Below are 22,472 nucleotides of genomic sequence, written 5' to 3' on the forward strand. Positions count from 1 at the left end.
CTGTCTTTCCCAGCCCACTGACTCAAATGTTAATCTCCTTTGGCAACACCCTCACAGACACGTCCAGGTACAATACTTTGCATACTTCAATCCAGTCAAGTAGACAGTCAATATTAACCATCACATTCTCCAACACTTTCTCATACAGGTTCTATTTCTGCACTATGAACAGTGAGAATTTTTTTCTGGTACACTTGATAGGCCTTCAAATGTTCCAAGAAAACAATCATGATTTTCCTAAGTCTTCTCTTTTTAAATACTCCCATTACCTTTCCAAACCTTTTGTTCAGCTGTTGGGACCATCAACATCCTGTTCACACCTCTATGGATGAACGCTAATTTGTCAACTGCTGTCTTAAATGGTGGTGTCATGAATTGGTCACAGTGCTCTGGATGTGCTCTGACTGGCTATGACTGCTCCTGGATCGCCGCTTCCTTTAATCTGTACACTATGTGTCTGCCTAATGCAGAGAGTATGTTGTTTGCCTATATATCATAACAAACTGAAAATGCATTTATAACTTATGAAGTGTATATTACTAGGTGCTAGAATTTACACTATTATCCTAATATACAGAAGCTGGGAAAAGTAATGCCGTATAGTTGATTTATGTGTGTAAATGTCCAAGTGACTTAAATATTGATTTTTCTCCTTCAACTGCAGATCAAACTTCCCAAACGCTAAAGCTTCCTTATTTTAAAACAAATGCATTTGTGGTTCACCAGTCTGCAGTACAGTAAGCTTTTTATAAGTAAGCTCAAATCACTGAAAAGCTCAAATAGACACATCTCCTTTAGCCTATTTTTAGGACTGATAAAGCTCAGAACAGAGAAACCAATAAAGACATATTTTAATGACGGCAAGGTATCTCATGGGGTAGTACAAATTTATCCCAGTTTTTTATGCCTTCTCTATGTGTAACACATTGAAGTGATATATGGTGTTGAAGATGATTAAAATTCAGCAGATACTTATGCAAGATCTACTGTCTATAAGATGCTTATGCAAAATTCCGTAGGGAAACATTAAGACGTGAATAAAATCTGAATTGGGCCATCACTATGATTTCTCCCCAAAACATGGGATTTTCAAGTGCATTTAGAATTATGAAATAAACCACTAGGTTTTTAGTGTGAAATGTTTACAGTATTTTAATTTTGAAAACTATACTTATTAAAACAGTATGACAACATTTATTGAATACATGTTATGTGCTAGGTACCAAGTGAGGAGTTTTATGTTTATTTTCTCATTTCATCCTAAGAACAAACTTCTGAGGTAGGTGTGATTCGTCTCATTTTAGTGAAAATTCACTGATGCTCTGAAAGCAAAATTAACTTTCCCAATGGCCTTGTAGTGCTTAAAGGCAGAATCAAAATCCACAACCAGCTCTGGAAAATCTCCAGAAATGAGCTTAATTTTTTGTGTGATTTATATATGACTCCAATATTAATAGACATGTCAAACAACTAACACAACCCTTTACCTGTTTATTTTGGAAGAAGATGCTTAAAATGTATTTTATTACCCTGTTGATTCTCCTCTGGAGTGTGACTTAGTATCCTTTGCACCTTTGGGATTCTTATCTTCTAAAATTCACAACCACTTTCTACTGCTGCAATAAAGAATCACCTGCAGAGTTCACAAATGAGGGAAGAGTGAAAAGGGAATAGTGGCAGATCAATACCACTTAGCATCACATCAAAATAGTATTCCAAGGTTGGTGTTCTGGCTTCTGCTTTTGTGGGAAATACATTGTCTGCTATTTCAAAATGCCCTCCATCTGAATAATGTAACCTGAGATTCAGTCAACTCATATTTAGCACTTTAAGCCATATCCAGGGTTGTGGAAGGTGTAAGTAAGTAATGGAGATTGCCTACAAGGCAAGATGAGAACTCTGTTTTCTATACTTTCTATTGTTCCTCCCTTTGCAACAGAAGTAGAAAGGGCCATACCATAGCCATCTACTGTCCAACATGATGAATATCCTTAAAGACAAAATCTTTAAGCAGTAAGTGAAAGGTTAACTACAATTCTCATTTAAAAAGAAAATTGCATTGCTGATTGGTCTCTGTTACAGCATTCCCATAAATTTTCCACAAGGATTATACATTTTCTTTTTATTCATTTGTTATTTATTTGACAATAGTAAGCCTGTTTCTCTTTAGCTTAAAGGAACTTGGATTAAAATTTTTTCTGTTATTTTAATCAGCATTGATGTTGTATATTATGAGCGTGTGGCTTTTTGTTTTCTTGGCAGAGACCTTGAAAACATTTTGAACCCTAATCAATAAGAAATGTCTGTATTAATATAAAACCATAACTTATGGTTTATTTGATTAGATCAATGTTTAATTATGGATAACATGTATTTTTTGCACTGAATATTTACACATAAATTAATCTAGCCCATAGTAAGAGTGCTAATGGAATGTTTCATCCAAACATAAGTTAGTAAATGGAAAACAAACAGCTGTTGCAAAAACCCTGTTTTGGGGTCTGGGCCTAATAGCACAAAGCACTTCAAAGAATTTCACCGCTACCATTTACTCACATCTGTTGAGATTGTACTATTTCAACTCAAGATTTGATCAGTGTATGTCATAAAGTAACAAGTAGTACTCTAAGTCAGAAAACTTAAAGGAAACATTAAATACTCATTTCCTATATGGAATGTTGCCTTTCTAAGCACATCATCTTCTTCTATGTGATGTTTTGCAAATCTATTCATGGGAGATTTATATTTTCAAGTGTGCCCAAATGGATCTAAGTGTTGGGGAAAGGTATGTGAAATAGGAAAATTTAAAAAAGCTAATCCATTTGTTTTAAAATTTTGTCTGCCTACCACATTTTGCTGGACTTCTTGTTAAATGAGAACTCCTAATTGTCTGGTTTTCAATTGCAGCCAAAAGCATTCTTACCTGATCAAACTCTTCAAATTCTATTTACTTTGAATTATAACTGAGTACATGGAAAGTATAATTGGGCCTTACTTTGTTACACAGCAGACAAAACATATGCTCAAGATAGGTCAGTGCTATTCAAGTGAATAAACATTTTAACAAAAATTTGTATGAGAAATTCATGTTGGCCTCTCATTCCTCTCTATATGTCTTTCACAGTTATTCTTTTCCCCCCTGCCGATCAAAACACTGTAATGAATATCTCTTGGCCTTAACAATAAGAAACATTGTATATAAATATTGACTAGGCTGGCCGGGCGCGGTGGCTCAAGCCTGTAATCCCAGCACTTTGGGAGGCCGAGGCGGGCGGATCACGAGGTCAGGAGATCGAGACCATCCTGGCTAACACGGTGAAACCCCGTCTCTACTAAAAATACAAAAAATTAGCTGGGCGTGTTGGCGGGCGCCTGTAGTCCCAGCTACTTGGGAGGCTGAGGCAGGAGAATGGCGTGAACCCGGGAGGCGGAGCTTGCAGTGAGCCAAGATCGCGCCACTGCACTCCAGCCTGGGGGACAGAGCAAGACTCCGTCTCAAAATAAATAAATAAATAAATAAATAAATAAATAAATAAATAGATAAATAAATAAATACATATTGACTAGGCTGTATTTTATGAGAATGTGGAGTTATATTAAAGAAGAGAAATCTGTTCTTAACTCAAATTTATACATACACTGAAGGAAATAACAAAACCTTGAAGTGAAACACTGTTTGTATGATTAAAGAGAGCTCTACAAATAGATGCATGAATAATCACTTTTATGGGAGGGATACCTTTTCGGAGTTTAAGGCTCGGGGGCTTTGGGATCTGAGAAGATGAATCGCTTGCCCTGTTTGTGATCCTAAATGGAAATTGACAGATATGTTTAATTTATCCTGCTCGGTATTATAAAGCCTTTTTCTCATTTGATTTTTGTGTATCCCTCCTGAAATATTTGCTCTGGTAAGCAAAAGCAAATATTAGGTTTTACACCCCATTTAGTGAAATAACAGTGATGATAATCTGACATCAGAGAACCAAATGTTCCAGGCTTATTTCATGAAAAGGATTTCCTCTCCAGATACATTGTCCTCAATAGGTTATCCCATCCTTCATTCCTCAATTCATATTTCTTGAGATTGAGAGGAAAAAAAAAAGAGGCCAGACCACAAGTAGCCTACTGCTAAATTCTTTTATGAAGCTTACTTAGTTTTATGAATTACCTTTTAGCCTTCTCCAGTCATGTGGGAAAACTTTCCTGCCTCATTAAATCTTTAATGCAACGTGCACCATGCACACTATATTGTTATTTGTGACATTAGGTTATATATTGCATAGTAACTATAATATTACTTGCAAGCAAGCTGGTTTTTCCCCCTGAAGGTAGAATTAAAACAGGTACTCATGGGAAACAGCTACTTGTGTTGTTCTTTTCTTAATGGGGTGAAGCTGAAGAACAGGAGAGTGAATGGCTTAGCCCAGAACCATCTCTGGGAATGGAGGTAAATTTTTTCCTACAGTGCCTTCTCAATTTGATATCTGAATCTCCCTGAAGAGAATTTGCCTTAGTAGATACGGAGAAAGAGGGAAAAGGCCAAGCCTTTGGAGACCCTTATGAAATGGAATGAACTGCTCTCACTAAAATCACTTTCTCTTTGTATTGAATAGTGATATAATTTTCATCTCTAGTAAATATAGTCTAATCCATCCAGTAATATAAGAATTGCCTCAAAGTGAACTAAAATTGCACTTACTCCTACCTGTGGAAAACCGTATTTCTCTAGACAATAGAACAATGACAGCTGAGTTCCTAAATAGCAGGAGAAAATGAAATGTTCTGTTGGCTGAACACACAGTGCTCTGTAAAATCAGAGAAATCAATATTGCCCCCAAAATGAACTAATTTGAAAGTCTCAAAGATGTTCAATTTTATGAAAGACTCATAAAATTAATAAATGAGTCTGCAAAGTCTAAAAATGTGGAAAATTACAGTTATTTACAGTACATATAACTTACCAAGACCACTTATATTTTGTTAGAATTTTTCAATGAATGTTAATGGATGAATGTTTTTATATGGAGTTCTCCCTGTTTGGAAACTTTTAGTTCCCTTATTTACCGTGGTTACCACTGACTCCGCATCAGGCTTTGGAAATATCACTAAAATACTTTTTCCTTTAGTCTTACTAGTCAAACATCAGCTAAGCAAACAAAGAAAATAAGCATTTGAATGGTCAGAGAGCTATAAGAATGAGAATTCTGGCAGGAAAATTCATTTTCAAAAATCTAAGTCACAGAATGGATAAATATAAAAAGAGGCTAGATCAGACATAGCCAAACATTCTCAGTTCAGAATGTTTATAGCGCATTCATAATTTTTTCATAGTGCCTCCTTGACCAACAGAAATAAGCCGCAGTTCTATTTCTTAAGTAGTTAGTGCCAAACAACTTAATAAATATTCATGTTTTAACAACCTAGCAATTGTTTAAAAAGAAAATGAACAGAAAATAATATTTTGTTTCGTAAATAACCAGAACTACTTACTGATGGGATGTGGTACTTTTGGGGTAGTATATACCTTCTCAAACTTGAGTATCAGATTGGATAATGCTATCCTTATTTCCTTTTCCACCTTGACTTTTGTGCAGTTCTTGCTTTTAATTACAGTCTCCTCCGAAAACATTTCCTAATAAAGATATAAAGTGGCCTAAAGTACAAGTAAGCAAAAACATGGCTCAAAATGTTGAGAACATTCTTAAATGAATATAGCATGTTCCAAGGTTTCAACTTGTGAACCACCTTGAATTAGTTATTGCAGTGCCCAACAGATATTTAGTATTGCTGTGTTTCGTTCAAATGTTTACAATATTCCACTCTGCCTTTGTGAGTTTACTGCAGCACCCTGGGGTACCTCTACACACAGTTTATGAACACGGGGGTAGATAGATCTTAGAGACATTGAAACTACACAGAAACTTGAATGACGTTAGGAATCCCAGAGCCACTGGGGAATCTTCATTAGGGAAGTGCAACAACATATGTAATAGCTGATTAAACTTTCCCTATCAAAAAAACTGAAGTCAGAGAGATGAATTCAGATGCTTGATGAGAACCTACTTGGTGTGATGTGGCATTGGGAATGGAAAGTTAGACTAGAAATATTTCAAGAGAATAGATTGAAGGACTAATCTGATATAAATAATAAAGTTAATAAAATAAGATGCTCTTATGAGTTTTCTAATTTAAAATAGAGAAATAAAGCATTTGGTTTGACCCAATCATGGAGGTTGAGAAAATGATCAAGTTTGGCTCCCAGAAAGATCTAGATAATGAGATTAACTTAGGGTATGTTGAGTGTTTGAGACATTATTGGAAAGTAATTCAGTATAAGACTGTTATGGGCTAGATTGCATTCCCTCAAAAGTCATATGTTGAAGTGTTAATCTTCAGTACCTCCAAATATGACTCTGTTCGGAGATAGGATCTTTTAAGAGGTAATTAAGTTAAAATGACGTCATTAGGGTGGGCCTGATCCAATATGACTGGTGTTCTTATAACAAGACACAATTAGAACACAGACACACTCAGAGGGAAAACCCTGTGAAGAAACAGAGAATGCAGCCATCCATGAGCTAAGGTGGGAGGCCTCAAAAGAAACCAACTCTGCTGACTCCTTGATCTTGGACTTCTAGTTTCTAATACTGTGAGAAAATAAGTTTCTGTTGTTTAAGTCACTTCATCTCTGGTACTTTTTTATAGAGGCAAGAGAAAATTAACAGAGAGACACAGGACCGGCCAGAAGATATAGATTGGTGGACCGGGTATAAATGTAGAAGTTAATCTATGAGAATGGAATCCATATGAAATGATAATCAAAACAGAGTGAGAAAGGTCTTAGAGATATCAATCACTGAGCGGACAATAAGAAAAAAAAAAGTGTCTATAAGTGAGACAGAGGTATGACCAGGGCGGGGAAAGGAGTACCAGGAAAATTCAGTGTAATGAAAGACAAGGGAGTCAAGAGTCATAAGAATCATATATCATATAAAGATCAAGAATAAAACTCAACCAAAGGGCCATTAGTGGTTGCTACACAGAATTTATAAATGACCTTTCAAGACGCACTTCTAATGGAGTACCAAAGGTAGTCAACAGGATACAGAAGACAAAATTAGAAAACATGGATGTATGAGAATACAGAAACTGAGTGTAATGCCCCATATCTCTAAGTTTGATAGTGAAACTAATAAATAACCATAGATAAGAGCTAGAGGAAACAATAAAGATTGGCAGCCCTGTGCACGTTGGATTTGAAGGAGAGAGTAAACGTTAGGATACTGAAGGGATTCTAAGAGAGTGCAGAAGTGAGGGCAAGGAGGCACCAAACAGAGGTGGCACCTGGAACATGAAGGAGTGGACAGATGGAGAAGAGGCAGAGAACTCTTCATCTAAAGCAAGAGGAGAGGACAACGTATACTCAGAATATTCTCAAAGCTTTTTCCCTGAATAATAGCATCCTTCAGAAAAGAAGTCTTGTAACTGACTCATTGCAAAGTCTCTTATACAATGGTATGTACTCTTTGGGGAAGACACAACTGGAAACACCACCAGGAAAAGCTTGATTTTACAGCTTATGGAAAGATTGTGGAGTTGAAGGAAAAATAGAAGGAAAGAAATTTTAAAAAGAATAAGTTAATATTCCTAGGGGTACATCCTCTAAATTGCAGAGTGGTATCTTAAGCAGTCCTTTTAAGAATTACTTAAGTGCCTGAGCATGGTGGCTCACACCTGTAATCCCAGCACTTTGGGAGACGGAGGCCAGTAGATTGCTTGAGGTTAGGAGTTCAAGACCAGCCTGGCCAACATGGCGAAATCCCATCTCTACAAAAAATACAAAAAATTATCCAGTCATGATGGCACACACCTGTAGTCCCAGATACTCGGGAGGCTGAGGCACAAGAACTGCTTAAGCCTGGGAGGAGGAGGTTACAGTGAGCTAAGATTGTGCCACTCCACATCAGCCTGAATGACAGAGCAAGACTCTAGGTCAAAAAATAAAGAAAGAAAGAGTTACTTAAGTAAGTACTTGACTAACTGGTTATATAAATGTGATCATAAACACATACCTTTAGGGTAAATGAAAAAGACATTGATTCTAATATTGTGTAAATGGGTACTTGTGGCTTGGGAAAAAAACATCTAGTAACAGTATCCTGAAAATTTTTACATGGTCTGTGTTTCACACAACATAAATGGAAGTAAAACAGCTTCACTCATGACAATTTTCAGGCAATTCAAAATATGTTGTAATAATGGCAAACATGAGTATCAGAGATACACAAAAGAGTTTAGAAAAAAATCATATGAAGTATGAGCTAAGACAATGTTTTACTATTATTGCTATTATTATTAGCCCTCAGCAGAATAGGGTAAATTATTTCTATTCATTAGTTCATGTTTTATATTATTGCTGACCTGCATGAGGAGCCCCTATTTTTCTGCATATTTATTTGTTCCTCTTTCCCCCTTTCCCACCTCTAATTCCTCTCTCATAGTATTTTAGTTTATGTCAGGGATCCCCAACTCCCGAGCTATACAGGTCTGTGGTCTGTTAAGAATTGGGCCACACGACAGGTGGTAAGCATCAGGCAAGTGAGCATCACTGCCTGAGCTCTACCCCGTCAGATCAGCGGTGGTATTAGATTCTCACAGGAGCAGGAACCTTATTGTGAACTGCGCATGTGAGGGATCTAGGTTGCACACTCCTTATGAGAATCTAATGCCTGATGATCTGAGGTGGAACAGTTTTATCCCAAAACCCCTCCTCTGTGTCCATGGAAAAATTGTCTTTCACGAAACCAATCCCTGATGCCAAAAAGGTGGGGACTGCTGCAAGTTTCTATTATACGTGACTTTATTATAAATAGATATGAAAAACACATTAGCAAATCAAATATCATAGGTGATCTTTTTCTACTTCATCTATAGTCTTAACAGCTTTGACATTCAAATTGCACACAGTTTGACTCTTTTTATTGACAAAATGGAAAATTATCCTTAATTCAAAATGTATTTTATTTGGGCATATATGGTGATTTCATATATTAAGTTGATATTTTTCTTTCCTTTTTAGAGAAGCCATATTCAAGAAAAATAGCATGTAATTCAAATTTTAAATAATCAGAATAGATTTGGAAGCTCAAAATTTTGGAACCTTATAGGCCCATGTCCCAATATTCTTCCCAAACCTCCTTTCAAATGTATTTATTAATTTAGAAAATTCTAAATAGTTCAGTCCTTTTTTGAAATACATACAACATAAAACTTTTTTTCTCCTGCCTTTCTAGAATCCTTTTATTGAGAAAATGTGTAGCTGATCTGAAGAAGCATGCTATGTGAAATTTTGAATGTTTATCTTAATAGAACCTAAAATCTTCTACGTAGGTTCACCCCTCATTACTCACAATAATGCCAGGTGCTGTAGTCCAGGCAGATATTTATTATTTTATATGTGAAAAGACATTCAAATAAGGCCATTTCTCAGTGGATTAGGAGAATCAGAGTTTTCTGAATTTAAGTTCCTTATAGAGCCCCACGTAATGAGCTCCTAGAAGACATTGCAGAGCTGCAATTTAAAATCCTGTTTAATCAGCCATAGCGAGCTATGTGCCATTCTCTGTGGAACACTAAGAGGAATCAGGGTTCCTCCTCCTCCATCCAGTGCACTCCCAGCCAGGAGCTGCTTTCTGGTCAGGGTCGGCCATGAAAGGCCATAGAGAGCCAACCCTGCAAAGCCAAGTCTCCGCATGTCAGCACAGAGCAAGCAACAGAATACAGATCATCAGCTTTGTTTTATGAATGTCTCTGTTTACAGTGCTGGAGTGGAATTTTAAAAAAAGGATTGCAGCATTTGCATTGAATCTGTCACTCACAACTTCAGTTTTGATTCCTGTCCTATAAATGATCTTGCTTTCCCATTTTTTTCTTAATTTCTACAAGGTGACTGTCAATGTCAAAAAATGTAAACCTCAAGTGTACATTGCATGGGGCTTGGCACGTATATTAGAAGGAAATAAGTTTGCTTAATGAAAAGAGGATAATATTTATTCAAACTAAGCCTATTAAATTGCACAGAGGAAAGTATACCTTCTTTGGCTGTTTTGTTTGAATTTGAATGTAAAATAAAATTTGCTGCCAGCCTTTTGTTTTTCTTTGACCAATAACATTTCTCAGCTTAGTGTATGGGCTATGTAAAGTGCCTGTCAAATGGAGGGATGTCTTTGTTGAAAGAATCCAGACTCACAGAAAGTGAGTGACTTTCTGGGCAGATGGGTAGAAATCTCCCAATTGTGACAAAGATCGTTCTCTGTTTGGGATTTGTAAAGCTCAAACTACAGACTAAGAAGATGACAGGAGGATCTGGTGTTTGGCTTCACGGGACTTAACCTATTTCAGCAAGCCTGCAATACTGGGGAAAATAATACATACATTTATGTTTATGTCAGGCTTGCAGTTGATGGGTAAGGTTCGTAAAAGGTTACTCCTAAATAAATGTCTATCATTCCTACTCCGTACTCCAGTGATTTCTGCTTCTTGCAAATACTGCCCTATAGAACAATAAAATTCTTACACAACAATAAGTAAAATATGATTTAATAGCCCATCTCCTATCCTGTAATGATTATGCATCTTCTGTCTTGTAGCTCCCAGCAGTAGGAGGACAGTTGACATTTACCATATCATATGACCTTGAAGAAGAGGAAGAAGATACAGAACGTGTTCTCCAGCTTATGATTATCTTAGAGGTAGAGTACTGAGAGCATGTTCACCTGTGTTACTTCCTGATGTTACTTGAGGTTACCAGTACTGTATTTTTTACCTGCCTGGTTTGACATTGACTTACGTGACTACTAACAAAAATATATCTTAGGAGTTTTTTATGCCACTCTTGTGTTTCACTCTGAGACGTATCTAGAAGATTGAGTATATTTGTTGGGTTTGAATGATAAAGGAGAACTTTAGACCAGACTTGAAATTAAATTTCAAGCATAAGGACCGTATTTCCAAAATATAAATATTATGAAAGTGTTTAGGTGCATGCTAATTTACATGGTTGTGCTTTTCCCATTTTCTCTTGCTTCCAGATAGATTTTATTGTCTACTCCCTTGTTTATATTAGATAAAATAAAATGAAACAGGAAACTTGTTTATTTAGCTACAGTTAAATCTTGACTTCAGAATCCTGTTTTAGGTAAGAAAGGTACAGGAGAAACTGCTTTCAAGATTTGAAGGGCCATAGGTGATTTCAAAATGCTCGAAGCCTGAAGTTTCCTTAGAGGCTCTCTGCCACCCTTTCTTATCATATCCATTCTTTCCAATAATGTATCCCCTCCCCTTGACATTGATACATATTCAGAGGCACACACATGCATGCATGTTCATTATTCCAAATGGGTAGATGTTAATTTAGCACGAGGCTCTGTTGTTTTCTGTCTTGAAACTTTCATGCATGTGAATCTATGACAAAATAAAAAATTCTTTTCTCAAAATGGACATTTTCCAGTATTGGATGAAGTGGTCTGCTCTCTCTCTCTCTGTCTGTCTGTCTGTCTCTCTCTCTCTATCTATATACATATATATGGCAAGTAGATGTATACTTTGGAATCCCTTTTAGAAGAAAGAAGTTCTCTAAATGTAAAAGTGTTGAGTGAAATTATGTAGCATTCATGTGAATGAACTAAGACAAGAAAGATTACCTAAATGTCATAGGTCATTCAATATACTCCTTAGATGCCATTATCCTATTTTGAGAATTAGACTGCAGTCTTTTTTATTGTTTGTTTTTCCCCATGTAGAAAGTTCCTTTAAAATAATAGCTTAATTCAGTTTTAAGTTTCTTTCCCTATTGTTCTACACAAGCCACATCCATCATAAAATAATATATTTGAAATATGTAACTTTCGTGCACTTTTGTCGATTCAAGGTGTTTGTAATCAGATATATGTTTATGAGTTGTCAGGTAGCTATTATTTTAGTTAACAGGGAACTAAGGTCATGCCAAACCAAGAAGCATATGCTCCATAATGCATTTGGCTAAGGCTAATATTGAAATTGCATTGCCTTCCCTTCATGTGTACCACAAATATATTCCCTGAATGACAGGGAAAGCCAACCTGAAAATAAAAGTCTACTAAGGCCAGGTGTGGTGGCTCATGCCTGTAATCCCAGCACTTTGGGAGGCTGAGGCAGGTGGATCACCTGATGTCAGGAGTTTGAGACCAGACTGGCCAACATGGCAAAACCCCCGCCTCTTCTACAAATACAAAAAATTAGCCGGGCTTGGTGGCAGGCACCTGTAATCTCAGCTACTAGGGAGGCTGAGGCATGAGAATCGCTTGAACCTGGGAGGCAGAGGTGGCAGTGAGATGAGATCGTGCCACTGCACTCTAGCCTGGGGGATAGAGCGAGACTCTGTCTCCAAAAATAAATAAATAAATAAATAATAAACATACATTTTAAAAGTTAAAAGTCTATTGAGGGTGGAGGATCCAAATATAGATATGTTTGACACTTTTGTACCCTCTTTTCAGTTTTACCCTTATTTATTTCTTTTCTTTTCCCCCTTTAGGGTAATGACTTAAGAATCAGCACAGCCCAAGATGAGGTGTACCTGCACCCATCTGAAGAACATATTAATGTGTTGTTACTTAAAGAAGAATCATTTACCATACATGGCACACATTTTCCAGTCAATAGAAGGGAATTTATGACAGTGCTTGCGAATTTGAAGAGAGTCCTCCTACAAATCACATACAGCTTTGGGATGGATGCCATCTTCAGGTAAAATCAAGAACTGCAGCCCCAACGTTCACACATTCATTTACTTTGGGGCAAAGGTGCAGGAGCCGCCCCAGGAGTGAATTTTTTAAGGCACCTAGGATTTGCTGTCTTCAAACAGCAGATAAGAACGGAGCCCTAGTTTTCTGAAAGGCTTTCCCCTTAAACCTTTACAGTTGTAAATACCCAGAATAAATTTGTCTCGGTTTTTATTATTATTGATGATTCTTTCACAATTCTGTCAGAACATGTGATCAATAACGATTCCTATATTGAGAAACGTTATAGTGGAAAATAAAGTCTCCTTTATGACGGCTCACAGAGTGGGAAGCTAAAAAGATATAAATTCCAGGGCACCCTTATTTGGAAAGTGGTTTTTAAAATATTTCCTTCCAGTAGTTGTTAACTAGTTTCTGGCTTAATAGTATATAGATTGTAATAAGAAAAGTAAGTCTTTTCATTTAAGTAACCACCCATCTCACTATAAAACACTTTAAGACTATAACAACCATATGGTATAAAGGAAAGAATATGAACTTTGGAGCCAAACTGAATAGAAATTCAATAAGCTTTATTGCTTATTGTATGTGTGACCTTTGGCAAGTGATTAAGTCTTGAGGAACGTTTCTTTTCGGTGTAAAGTGGATATACTAATGCCTACTTTTCAGGATCTTTGTTAACATGGTATGTGATAATTACAAAAGTACTCATCACCTAGAACACTTTCAGTTTTTTTCTTGTTCTCCCCGCCCCCTTTTTTTTAAAGAGTGAACTCCCTGACTTGAACCAAATATGCTCGTGTCTGATTAACTGCTGTAAGCTGCTTTGTTTTTTTATTTTTAAAACAATGGCATTTTTATCTGACAGAATTTTAACTTCAACTGTGTCTGAATGAGCTCTTTACCCTTCTCGTTTTCTACTCTAATAATAAATAACACAAGATGTCATAGGAACTTCCTTCTAAATCAGGTTAAGTTAGGCATTCAAATGTGACCCCAGCCTGACACCCCGGTATACCTTTAACGAAAGAAATGTCTCCAATATTGGAGTTTTTATTGCTGACACCACCACCTCTCACCTCCCTGTCCCCCAACATTTCCCTGTGCTGCCTAATTTGCCTTTCACTGGTAATATTTCAACTTAGTCTAATCATCATTACCATTTCCCAAAGGAGAGAACTGCAGAATCATAAACAGAACCATTGCCAAACAATGTACCTCTTTTGCATAGGCAATTCTTCTAGAAGCTGGGTTAAAATGCTATGGAGATGAGAAGCAGCACTTAGGAATTAATTATGTTTTTCCCATTTAGTAAATAGAGATTGTTATGATGTTTAAACAGTACAAAGAGATGAGTCCTCCAGCTTTCAAAATGAATGACAACCAAATTGACAAAAAAAGTGGCTAGGGGGCTTATTTATTTTTGTCAGCATTGCTTTTCAGGCTAGTTAATATAAAGACATTTCCCCCTGATTTATGTTGGACAGCTTTCAGTGTCTACCCATCTTAAAATCACTGGTTTCGTTTGCAGTCTTCTGAGGTTTCGCCATACAGGAGGAATGCATTCACAGTGCGGCTCTGTGAAATGACACAAGAGCTAATCCAAGTAGGTGGCTACTTTCTGTCACCTACATTACCTAAAGCACTGTGGTTCAATAAGTAAAAGCCAATGTCAGATTTGAAACTCCTACCCACTCAGGTGAGCTGAAAGTCGGCAATGAATCCGGAGTCAGTCAGTAAGCTTGTTATATTTTATGTTTGATCTACTAGTAGATTGAGTCATATTTGTAAAACATCACTTGAATTGATTTAAACTTGTCTTGCACAGTAGGCTTCTGACTTGGTATACTGTTTGTGTGCAAGCACCAGTAAATTGAAGCTCAACAAAAATTCATATTTAGACTTATTTACAGTGGATTTACTTTCGTGGCAGTTCTTTCAGCAAATGGGCTTAGGTTCCTCCAGTTATATGGTTAGATGGAATTGTATAACAGAAGGAGAACTGGACTACGGGTCAAGGATTTTGACTTTTGTTTTCAAGTCAGCTATTTAATAGTTGTAAACATAAGTATGGCTTTGACCTCTTTGGACTTCAATCACTTCATCTGTAAAATAAGGAGGAGGACAATTGCTCTGCCAACTTCAAAAGGTCGCCACAAGAATTGAATTAGAGAGCTGCAAAAGCACTTAGCTAGTGGTAACCCAGCACACAAATATAAAGCATTTCTATCTTATCTACTTCATCCCAAAGCATTTCTATCTTATCTACTTCATCCCAAAGGATCATATTTTCTTCAAATACCATTAAGACTTAGAGACCTCTAGAGAAAGGCACGTACTGATATTTCCATACATATGACAGTTTTTACTATAATTTTTTTCCAGAATGCTGAGACCCATTAGATAAAATTAATTTATTTTCTTCTCGCTGTCCTCACTAGGAAGATGAAGGCACAAGTAGAAAACTTTTCATTCTTCTTTTAAGAATATAAGAGAAATCAACCTAACTGAACTGTGCATCTTTCACCTTTAAATTCTCCAAGCCTTGGATTTAGTAACATCCTTGGTCTTTAAACCAAGAAAGGCTTTTATGAAGCACCTATATTAGATATAGAGCTCTGCACAAAGTGTATTTTTCTCTTACTTTACAGTAGACATTAGTAGAGTTCACCAAATTTCCAATCTCATCCATAGGGGAGATTGCATTTCTCTAATCCTGGAGGGTAGATGTGTCACATGACTTGGTTTAGCCAATGAAATGTGGCAGAAATGATGTATTTTTTTTTCCTGACGTAAACATTGAATTTCCAATGTGAGACTTTCTGCAGCTTACTCAGCAACCAGAAGATTAAAAAACAGCCTGGGGCCGGGCACGGTGGCTCATGCCTGTAATCCCAGCAATTTGGGAGGCTGAGGCAGGCGGATCACGAGGTCAGGAGTTTGAGACCAGCCTGACCAACATGGTGAAACCCCATCTCTACTAAAAACACCAAAATTAGCCAGACGTGGTGGCACGTGTCAGTAATCCCAGCTACTCAGGAGGCTGAGGCAGTAGAATCGCTTGAACCCGGGATGTGGAGGTTGCAGTGAGCCGAGATCCCGCCATTGCACTCCAGCCTGGGTGACAGAGGGAGACTCTGTCTCAGAAAAAAAAAAGAAAAAGAGCCTGGAATACTGATTTAGCACACAGAGGTCAGCTGCCCTAACAGTCACCCAGGCCTGCAGAGGATTTTACATGAGTAAGCCTTTGTTTTCTGTTAAGCCATTGAGATTTCGGAGTTGCTACCACAGCATAACCGAGTTCATCGTGACTTTATCATGATGCAACTCATGAGTATTGCTTGAAAATAAATACAAAATCCTTTCAAGGCAAGATATTTTTACACAACTTTTAGTGTAAATTTTGGGGTTTGGGATCAAAAAAGATTATACAGAATTTATATAATAAATAATCTAGAAAAATTCTTGTAAACAAAGGAGTCTTTGATAATCATAGAAATAGTATTGATAGGTACACAGTGTACCTCTGCCTTCTGAAGTTAATGATTTGGGTAACTACATTTTGAAGACATTTTACTGATAACACTAGGACTTAAAAAGATTTTTGCAGCTCCCTTGGCATCCGGCTATTGGTAAGAGGTGCAGCCGACATTTTATCCTATGTTTCCCTCCCGTTATCTTTGACTACCTCCCAATGCTATTCTGTAAGTGTTGGATTTGTCCAGTCTGCAAATATTTACTGGGCACCTTCCATGATTATCTCTCTAAATCTCAGTTCCTCTTCTATACAATGGCAGAAACAATGTCTAAATTTCAAGTTTGGCAATTAAGCGAAAACATAATGTATGTTAAGCACCTGAAATAGTATCCAACATATGTTGGGAGGCAATGCAGGGTAACAAGGAGATCTCTGGTTTTGGAGTCATGCTTAGGTTTGAATCTATGCTGCACCCTTTGCTAATGGTATTGTGTTGGACAAGGCTCTTTACTCCTCTGAGCCTCAGATTCTTCATTTGTAAATGTGAATAGACATGGGTTGTTACATTGTTTATTGATACTTAAATGAAATGTCTTTCCAGCCTGTATCATAGTGCACAGAAGATAGTAGACAGTAAGTAGTAACTATTAAGAAGCAGTCATTCTAGGCTAGGCTATAAGGATACAAAGTGGACAAATGATCATTCAATTCAAATAAGGCATTGTACAGTAGAGAAGACAGATATACATATACATACTGTACATTTATGATAATATAAATAGTGCAGAAGAAGTGTGCACAGTGCATATAAATAGTGCAGAAGAAGTGTGCACAGTGCATACTGGTAGAACAAAGAAGGAAGAGATGAATTCTTGTGTTAGCGTTCAATACACTTTTAATAAATGGCTGCAAAAGTATCAGTTTCTGTCAGTTACTGCTCATACTTGATGTGGGATTGAAAATGTTTGGACAAAATATCTTGCTATATATATATAAAGCAAATATATATAATTATATATAGCAAATATATATATATATAGTGGGTAGAAAAAAGACAATTGTAACATCAAGGGCATTTTTGTTGTTTTAAAGTATAATGTTCTGTGCTGGTTGTTTTACTGTAATATAGCATATCTTACTCTGGTGGGAAATGTAGTAAAACAAAAATATTGAGTTTAAGGCAGCACCAAGACAATGTTTCTGAAATAGTTCCAATAGTATTCATAGTAGCTTGTATAATTACGTCCTCTCTCTTCATCCATCATCTTTCTGTATTTTCAAGGCATAAAAATAAGAAGGAATAGTCAGCTAAAGCATTTGACTTAGTTGACAATTCTTTGGTAGCTCATGCATCTCTAAAATTTAGTACTTTATTATTGCCAACATTATGTATTTAAATGAATGCAGCTTGATATCAAGAAAATGACCATATTGAAGGAAAAAAAATAAACTGTAGCCTTCTTCATGAGTAACACTTGAAACTGTTAAACACATTAAAATCCCATTTAACAAACAGCAGAACCTAATGAACACTGGGATTGCTCAGTGAATACTAATGTGGAATATTACTGGGAAAGATGTTTGAGTGTTGAAGTTTCTCATAGCTCAAAATGGTTACACAGATTAAGGAGAGGAACATCTGTTGTTCAAAAGACAAATGAAATTTGTCAGTTCACTGAAAATATTTTTGTTTTTGTATCTTTTTTAAAACTGTTTCTTAAAGTAGTCAACTGCTCATTCTTCTATTTTGAAATTTCCAGAACTCTTTATTTAAGTTTTGCATGTCAATTTTATATCAGAAATTCTTGGACTGTATCTAGATACAGTTAATCAATCTGCTGTTTAGTAAATTGTGGTGATCTATTGTATGATAATCAACTAGTATATCAACCATGAAATCATCTAATTCTGAAATTAAAATGATCAGAATTATAGGTTTATCAAGTGACAGTCCATTAATTCCAGGCAGTTAGATTTCACAGTACATTCAGGTGAGTTCTGGTCTCTGGCCTCAAGTTCTAATGAGAACAGTTTACATTTATTTTCTATGTCAAATCAAACAAGTAATTTGTATTTTACTTATCTGATTTTATTCATCTGAAATGTGGCTAGTAGGCTTTATTGTATCCTTTGCCATGGAGTTTGTTAGTCATTGTTTGTAATAGAACTGTTTTCCATTCATCTATTCATTTATTATTTAAGTATTTAGTCAGTTACTTTTGTATGCATCTATCCATCTATCTACCCATCCACCCATCCATCCATCCATCCATCCATTCATCAATTCATCAATTCTCCCATTCAACAAAAGTCTACTGAACATGTATGGAGATGATCATGCTGCATATAGATGGCAAGATAGGTTTCTGTTCTCAAGGAGTAGCCCATAAGCTCATGCCAATATAAGTACTGTCTTTAGTAACTCTTCAAAACCCTGTTGTGTTAAGGAGACTTATCAGGCCCAGAAATTCTGTTTCTAGATATACATCCAAAAGAATTGAAAATAGGTATTATGTGTTTATGAATATGAATAGCTATATTATTTATGATAGCTCAAAGGTAGAAACAATCCAAATATTCATCAACTGATGAATGAATAAACAAAGTGTGGCATGTACATGCAGTGAATATTAGTCATTAAAAGGAATGAAATACTGATACATGCTACAATGAAGTTATCTAGAATAGGTAACTTCATAGTGACAAAAGCAGATTGTTAGCTTACAGGGGTTAGAGGAAGAGGGGAATAGAGAATTACTGCCTAATTGATTCTGGGTTTTCTTTTGGGCTGATAAAATGTCTTAGAATTAGATATATGTCGTAGTTGCACAACATTGTAAATGTACTACATCACGGAATTCTACAATTTATTTTTTAAATTTTAAATAGGTTTGAAAATTTTCATCCTACCCCAAATGTCCAAGTTCCTCTCTATGTACAACTTAAAATGCTTAATTTTATGTGCTGTGAATTTCACCTAAACTAATGACAAGAAAAATAAATGCCTGTGACACTGCATTTTTCATTGACAGGGTTCCTTGGTGAAGGGGGAAAAAAAAGCATTTAATGATTTTCAAATGACACATGTAACTTAAACACTAGAGCAGTGATATTTGCCTATTCTAGTACCTTCTACCAGGTTGTCCAAGATGTGCCCCTAGAGAATATAGCACTCGATTAATAGCGTTGGATGAGTTTATTTACAGGTAAAGATAATTTGCTTGTCTTTAGAGGGTACCATCTAGCACTCAGCAGCTAGGATGATCTCATCCAACTGCCTATATTTGGTGATTTCGGGGTTAATTTCCTTTTCTGCTTCCTGATCATATATGAGCTCATACATATTCAAAAATACTGTCATGTACCCTAAAACCTAAAGTATAAAAAAAAAAAAAAGTACTGTCAAGTGTCTAGGATTAGCAAAGTGGGGGTAAAAGCAATGAAAATTTTAGAAATCTATTGCTGAAAAGCTTACAATTTGGATAAAGATCATCACTTTTGAAGATACGTTTACACCTTGTAATAAGCCTTTTAGCTTTGCTCTCTGGCTTGATTCCCAAATTCCCAGCATTGATTCCCAAATCTAAAAAGTTATTTGGTAAGTGTGAATCACTGATCAACAAAAATCTACCATCATTCCTGAGAAAGGAACTGAAAATGCAGGCCATAGCAAGAATCAGTTGCTTCTTTCTTATGGTTACAAGATGCCATATCGTATGCTATAAAATGTCTATCAGTAATTTTTAAAACTGTAATTATTATGAGTCAATAGTAGTCATTTAATTATATGCTCTTAGAGCTTATTTAAAATTTATTTTCATACACTAAAATGATTTGGAGATACAAATAGTGAAAAGTATATTTCTTGTAATGTTCTTGTAGTCATTTTTATTTGGTTTCAACAATGAAAATAGGTTAATAAAATGTCTAGTATTTCATAATAACCTACTATGTGTTACATATTATACCAAGAAGTTTATATTCATTTTTCCTTTTAAATCAAGCTCATGGTGTATGGACTATCATATTATCTCCATTGTATAGAAGAAAAAATTCAGGCCTAGAAGGAATAAGTTATTTTCTTCTAGGCTACAAGGCTGGTAAATATCAGAGACAGGATATAAATCTTGGTCTATTTGACTCACAAAACTGTATTCTTAATAATTAAGCTTTTAAAATGTCCTTTTACACAAAAATAGAAAAAGCAAGTAAGATACCAATAACATTTATTTAAAATGTGAAAGCATAATAAGAAAAGAAATATGTGTGTGTCAGCATTTTTTTCCAGTTTTCCATTTGGCCAAACCAGCTTTTATCTAAAATAATGAGTTATGCCAAATCACTCTGCTAAAATCACCAGATTGTACAAAAGCACCAATGAAGTGAAGGCCATAGATACAGAGAACAATGGATTTAATTTAGGCCAAAAACAAATTCCAGAGATCATTCTAAGTCAGTCAGCTGAGCACTTTGAGAAAGTTTAGCTTATACCAACTACAAACAAGCAGGTTTATCTCTAAGAAAAAGAAAACAAAATTGTTTCCATCTTTTATTTCAATTTAAAAGCTAAGATGGAATATTAATATTGTCTACTTCTGCTTTCCTTGTTTAAGCACTAAAAGAAATCAAGCAGTCATTGGAATGTTTTCTGTTTTAAAAGACCCCTTAACTATATGATTTTAAAAATGTCTATCTCCAAAACATGAAAATCAAAACACATAGCCAAGAGCCAAGAGACGAGGAAGAACATTCTCATGTCTGTTCAGCATTTGGAGGTGGTGGTGATTGTCAGCACTTTAGACTGAGCCAACTTGACCTAATGTGACAAACGACCAGAGCTTTTGGTTATGGTATTCATCAGCTTCCTTTCTCAGCATACATAATTGGCTTATATTTATGTCATTGTTGCTGTACGATTCCTACAGCTGTATAAGACCTAAGAACTTTACTTATTCACCATCTCTTTTTTCCTCTGCCATAGGTTGAGCTCTGTTAACCTTGAATCCGCTGTCTCCTCTCCTACTGATGGAAGCGTTGCAGCAGCTGTAGAAGTGTGTCAGTGCCCACCAGGGTATACTGGCTCCTCTTGTGAAGTAAGCTTGCGAGAATGTATCCTTAGTGCATTCAAAGTTCCCTCAACATTGCTTTCAATAACCTATTCTAATAAGAGCTGTTTTTTCCCATCAATAATTACACAAATAATGTGTATCACTTAAAAACAAAACTTGAATGTCTACCAAAAGCCGTGGCTTTCAATTAGAGTATTAACCACAAAATTTCATCTTGTAACTCTTTCTCCCTGAGATTATTTTGCCTATAACTGAAAATCTGATGTTTCTGTCTTTACTACATATTTGATCTATTGTATGCTGGATGGTAGCAGAATAGCACTTCAAAATATTTTCTCTTCGTTTTCATCATAATGTTATCCAAAATTTAGCACTCTATTTTTTTTACTTTTCTCTCATTTTTTAATTCTGTATCACACTTTTCCTCTACTTCATTTCTAAGAATACAACCAAATCACAATCATCTGAAGCATACAATCTTCAGAATGTCAAGAATATAATATATGGAAAAAATACCTTGATATAGAAAATTGCCTACAGGTCTTTGATTTGTATAGCACCTAATGTTTGAGATATTTATTGTTGTCTCAATATCCTAGATTTATAATAAGATTAATGGTTCTTACTTAATACCACAGTGTGTCATCTTAAGGTAACAATTTTTATTTGCTTCTGTGTATTTTCTTTTAGGTTGTGTGAAAACCGGTTTTACTTGAAACCTGGTCAAAAAATGTGAACACTATTTCCTTGACAGAGGGCATGGCTTGCAGATAAATAGGAGCTTAGTTTCTTTAAAATGGTGCCTTTAAGGAATCATTTGAGTGTACTGAGATGTTCCACTTCAGAACACTACCTCATTATGCCATTTATAGAAATACTCTAGGCATTGCTTTGTCAGTTCTCTTGTACTTTTAAAATAATGCATACATCTGGAGATACGCAGTCATAACATGACAGCTGTGTTTCCTTTAACTGAGCTCAGATTCACCTTTCTAGAAATAAAACTAGATATAACTTATAGAAGTACTTGCTTTTCCAAAATTCATGTAGATAAGAGAAAGATAATTATGGATATCAATTAGCTATGTCAACCCAAATTTGATTTTACGTATAAAATACACAATATATTTGAGGAAACAAGAG

At 35.8% G+C, this 22,472-nt stretch overlaps 1 protein-coding gene across 1 annotated transcript in view; it reads left to right on the forward strand.

Annotated features, from left to right (window-relative positions):
- The window catches only part of LAMA2 (laminin subunit alpha 2), a 630,974-nt gene that overhangs the window by 346,085 nt on the left and 262,417 nt on the right, over positions 1–22,472 (forward strand). Inside the window, exons 13-15 of the mRNA XM_030809663.1 lie at positions 10,650–10,751; positions 12,575–12,786; positions 21,242–21,353. Of these exons, the coding sequence (XP_030665523.1) occupies positions 10,650–10,751; positions 12,575–12,786; positions 21,242–21,353 (426 nt within the window). The remainder of the gene's footprint in view (positions 1–10,649; positions 10,752–12,574; positions 12,787–21,241; positions 21,354–22,472) is intronic.

This window comes from Nomascus leucogenys, chromosome 3, assembly GCF_006542625.1.
Source record: "Nomascus leucogenys isolate Asia chromosome 3, Asia_NLE_v1, whole genome shotgun sequence".
Classification (NCBI taxonomy): domain Eukaryota; kingdom Metazoa; phylum Chordata; class Mammalia; order Primates; family Hylobatidae; genus Nomascus; species Nomascus leucogenys.